Source organism: Calidris pugnax, unplaced genomic scaffold (genome assembly GCF_001431845.1).
Source record: "Calidris pugnax isolate Ruff unplaced genomic scaffold, ASM143184v1 scaffold107, whole genome shotgun sequence".
Lineage (NCBI taxonomy): Eukaryota > Metazoa > Chordata > Aves > Charadriiformes > Scolopacidae > Calidris > Calidris pugnax.
The window spans coordinates 2,864,319-2,868,798 of NW_015090901.1; the positions used below are offsets into that span (position 1 = coordinate 2,864,319).

A 4,480-nucleotide genomic window follows, 5' to 3' on the forward strand; every position below is an offset into this window, starting at 1 on the left:
GGGGCAGCAGGGCCTGGGGGGGTCATGGGATCAGGGACAGCAGGGTCTGGGGTTGGGAGGAAAGCAGGATCTGGGGGGCTTATGGGGAGGAGTAGGGGCAGCAGGGTCTGGGGGGGTGTGTGGGACGGGGGATTCATGGCTCTCAGAGTTTGGGGGGGGTCATGTGTGTGCTGGGGATCTCTCTGTCCCCTCAATGCTGGCACAGCCAGGCCTGATGTCCCCTGTGCTGTCCGTGTCCCTTTCCCAGCTCTGCTCCCTGCCCGGCCGGGCTCTGTGCCAGCGTGTTTTGGGGCCAGCGTGCCTCCGGCGTGGCTACCGTGGCGACTCCCCGACGGATTCGGGCAAGGATTTGCTGGAGATCCCTTTGCCCCCCTGGCAGGAGCGTCCTGACGAGCCGCTGGAGACCAAGAGAGCCCGGCTGCTCTACGAGAGCAGGAAAAGGGGGATGCTGGAGAACTGCATCCTGCTCAGGTGAGGTGTGGGGGGCACCCGTCCTCCCTCCCGGCTTCGCAGTCCGTCTGTCCTTCCCCACAGCACCCTGGGGGCTGGATATTAGGAAAAATTTTTTCACTGAAAGGGTCATCAGCCATTGGAATGGGCTGCCCAGCGAGGTGGTTGAGGCACCATCCCTGGAGGTGTTCAAAAGACGGGTTGATGTAGTGCTGGGAGGTCTGGTTTAGTGATGATGCTTCTTGTTTGTTGTGTGGGTGTCTATTTTTGTCAGTTAGGTTGATGGTTGGACAAGATGATCTTTAAGGTCCCTTCCAACCTAGAAGATTCTGTGATTCTGTGATTCTGATAATTCATCCCCTGCAGCCAAGGCTGGCTTCCAAGCAGAGATCCCATCAACCACAAGAGATGGAGAGCTAAGGGTGAAAGGCCAGCTGAGGTGAATGTAGCTCAGCTCCTTAACGATGTCAGAGGTTTTTAATTAACAAGGAAGAGCCCCGAGCGTTGCAGGAAGGGAGTTTGGTGGGGCAGAGCAAAGCCATCATCCAAAAAGGCGGAGGGGAAGCGATGTTGCTTAGAGGACAGGAGGCAGAGAGAAGGGTGTGTGGTTGAATAAATCACCACAAGAGCTTTGCTCGCCTGAATCCGCGATGGATTCGTCAGTGCAGGGCAGAGGAGAGCTCTGGAAAACTCTGAGCTGGTGGCTGAGCCAAGATCCTTTGGGAAGGGAGCGTGTAATTCCTGGGATGTCATGTAATTCCTGGGATGTATGAACGAGATGGGTTTCAGGACTGAGGTGGTGGTTCAGGAAGAGCAGGCTGGGGCAGGAGACGGGTCACTTTGGCATCACGCAGAGAAATGGGCACCAGCGTGGCCGGGAGCAAGTGCCAGCCACGCTCTTCCTCCTCTCCCCCACACTCATCCTCCTCCATCCTCTCCCCAGCCTCTTTGCCAAGGAGAACCTCCACCGCATGAGCGAGCACCAGCTGAACCTCTACGACCGCCTCATCAACGAGCCCAGCAACGACTGGGACATCTATTACTGGGCCACAGGTAGGGTGCAGCTCCCCGTCACCCCGACGCCGGGGGGGTCACCGGTGCCACCCCCGAGCTGCAGGAGCTGGGCTCTGTGGGGTGAGGGTGGCTCTGGGGCGCTTTGGGGACGGGACGGTGAGGCCTCACCTCGAGGGTTGTGTTCAGTTTTGGGCCCCTCACTACAGGAAAGACACTGAAGTGCTGGAGCGTGTCCAGAGGAGAGCCACCAAGCTGGGGAGGGGTCTGGAGAACAAGTCCTATGAGGAGAGGCTGAGGGAACTGGGCATGTTTAGTTTGGAGAAGAGGAGGCTGAGGGGAGACCTCATTGCCCTCTACAACTACCTGAAAGGAGGGTGGAGAGAGGCAGGGGTTGGCCTCTTCTCCCAAAGGACGAACGACAAGACCAGAGGAAATGGTCTGAAGTTGGGGCAGGGGAGATTTAGATTAGATATTAGAAAGAACTACTTTCCTGAGAGAGTGGTCAGGCACTGGAACAGCCTGCCCAGGGAGGTGGTGGAGGCACCATCCCTGGAGGGATTTAAGAAACGTGTAGACATGGCTCTTCAGGGCATGCTCTAGTGCCCAAGGTTATTGGTTTATGGCGAGGTGTTGAGTGTGGGGTTTAGTTGGTGGGTGTGGTGTTTTTGGTGGGCGTTTGGTGTGGTGTGTGGGTTTTTTTTTTTGGTTTTTTTTTTTGTGGTTGACTCGATGATCTCAGAGGTCCCTTCCAGCCACTAAGATTCTGTGATTCTGTTCTTTTGCTGCCCCTTTTGCTGTTTGCACCCCAGAAGCCAAGCCCACGCCGGCCGAGTTCGAGCACGACGTGATGGCCATGCTGAGGGAGTTCGCCAAGAACAAGAAGAAGGAGCAGAGGCTGCGCCAGCCGGACCTGGAGTACCTTTTTGAGCCACCCCCCTGATTGAGGGGGGCCACCTTTTCCCTCCCCATCCCCTGGAGGGGGCACGGGGCCCTGTAAAAACACTGCTGCTGCCTCCCTGTGCCTCTCCTCTTCCTCCTCCTCCAGCAGTGGCTTCCTCAGACTCTTGGGGGCAAGAGGAATAAAGAGGTGGCTACAAGCCCTGCTGCTCCTCCTCCTGCTGCGTGGTGGGTTTGGCATCGTGGGGAGTGGATGCTTGGGGGAAGAAGTGGCACCTCCCCACTGTCACTGTCCCTTCAACCCCCTTGTTCTGGGGACCTAGGGGAGGTGGCCCCCTACTTGGGGGGCTGTGGTCCCCTCCGAAGTGGGGCATCCCACCCTCCCAGTGCCCCCTGTGGGGTGTCCCAGCTGTCCCCAGGCAGTAGGACAATCCCTCCGCAGCCAAGGTTCCCTGTGTGTCACCACACCCGTCACCAGGAGACGGTGTCACCACAACAGGGGACATTCCACAGCCCTCCAGGAAGCTCAGGAGCTGCTGTGGGGACAGTCCCACCATGGAGTTCATCTCTCCCCACGCCAAGCTGCGCTCCCTGCCGCGGGGCTTGCCCGCCGTGGGGCTGGGCACCAAGGGAAGAGCCGACCTCATGAACTTCTATGCCACCACCTACGCCGTGGCCCACGGTAGGGGGTCCCAAAGGGCCTCCCTCCCCCCTGTGACCTTTGGGGGGCTCCTTCCCGTGGCTGAGCCCCCCTTCTTCCTGCTGTCACCCAGCCCAGCCACGTGTCCAGCCCTTCCTTGGCCACCACATTGTCACGGGCTACGTGCCCAACAACGACTCGGCCGTGCCCTGCCTGCTCCGTGCAGCCGAGGGGTGGGTATCCATGCTGGGCGGGGGGGGGGACAGGGGACAAATTTTGGGGTGGCTCCATCATAGCCACGCTGGCCTCCCGCCACAGCCACCAGCAGGAAGCCACGTCCACCACCACCGAGCACTTCAAGCCCTTCTTGCTCCTCGATGGCCGGAGCCTCCTGCCCGGGCAGGTCCACCAGACGGAGAGCGGGTACTTCCAAGTGTCCCCCCTTTCCTGGCTCAACATCGGGGTGGGGAGTCACCAGGGCCCCCCACAAGCACCCAAGGACCACGGCACCAGTCCAGGTACGGGTTTGAGGTGGTGGTCATGGGGATGGCTTTGTCCCCAGGAGGGCTTGAGGGCGTCAGTGGTCCCATGGCCAGCTCCATCCCCAGAAGGTTTGTGGACACTGGTGGTCCCGGGGCCAGCTCTGTCCCCAGGAGGGTTTGAGGGAGTCAGTCGTCCTTGGGCCAGCTCCATCCCCAGGAGGGCTTGGCAACATTGGTGGTCCCGGGGCCAGCTCTGTCCCCAGGAGGGCTTGGGGACATTGGTGGTCCTGAGGCCAGCTCTGTCCCCAGGAAGGTTTGGGGACATTGGTGGTCCTGAGGCCAGCTCCATCCCCAGGAGGGCTTGGGGACATTGGTGGTCCCAGGGCCAGCTCTGTCCCCAGGAGGGCTTGGGGGTGTCAGTGGTCTGGGATCCAGCTCCATCCCCAGAAGGTTTGGGGACATTGGTGGTCCCAGGGCCAGCTCTGTCCCCAGGAAGATTTGGGGACATTGGTGGTCTTGGGGCCAGCTCCATCCCCAGGAGGACTTGGGGACATCAGTGGTCCTGGGGCCAGCTCTGTCCCCAGGAGGGTCTGGGGGTGTCTGGTTTTGGAGCTAGCTCCATCCCCAGGAAGACTTGGGGACATCAGTGATCCTGAGACCAGCTCCATCCCCAGGAGGTTTTGGGGGTGTCAGAGGCCTCTTGCCCTGTGTCACCCATCCCTGCCCACCCCCCAAACGCAGGGGGACAGGCAGGACCCCCAGGCTGTACCCAGCATGGTGGGGCTGGGGACAGGGCTGGGGACACCATGGGGGTGGTGGTTCCCTCCCTGCCCCCTCTGCTCCCCATAGAAATCCTGCAGAAGATGACCATCGGCACCATGGAGCAGTCGGGCTTCTCCAGGGCCACCAGAAGGACCGACAGCCTCCTGCCAACCCTGCCAGGCCAGCCCGTGAGCCCCCCCCACATCACCCCACCGCGTCCCCTGTCCCCTCTCAG

General features: G+C 60.6%; 2 protein-coding genes across 2 annotated transcripts in view; both read left to right on the top strand.

Annotated features, from left to right (window-relative positions):
* The first annotated feature begins 214 nt into the window (after positions 1-214).
* Positions 215-2,561, top strand: SDHAF2 (succinate dehydrogenase complex assembly factor 2). The gene is made up of 3 exons (XM_014948762.1): positions 215-471; positions 1,394-1,503; positions 2,274-2,561. The coding sequence occupies exons 1-3, from the start codon at positions 215-217 to the stop codon at positions 2,402-2,404; spliced, it is 498 nt and encodes a 165-aa protein (XP_014804248.1). The 3' UTR covers positions 2,405-2,561.
* A 140-nt stretch (positions 2,562-2,701) lies between these two features.
* The window catches only part of PPP1R32 (protein phosphatase 1 regulatory subunit 32), a 1,849-nt gene continuing 70 nt past the window's right edge, over positions 2,702-4,480 (top strand). Inside the window, exons 1-4 of the mRNA XM_014948764.1 lie at positions 2,702-3,043; positions 3,135-3,234; positions 3,320-3,519; positions 4,333-4,433. Of these exons, the coding sequence (XP_014804250.1) occupies positions 2,917-3,043; positions 3,135-3,234; positions 3,320-3,519; positions 4,333-4,433 (528 nt within the window). The 5' untranslated portion in view covers positions 2,702-2,916. The remainder of the gene's footprint in view (positions 3,044-3,134; positions 3,235-3,319; positions 3,520-4,332; positions 4,434-4,480) is intronic.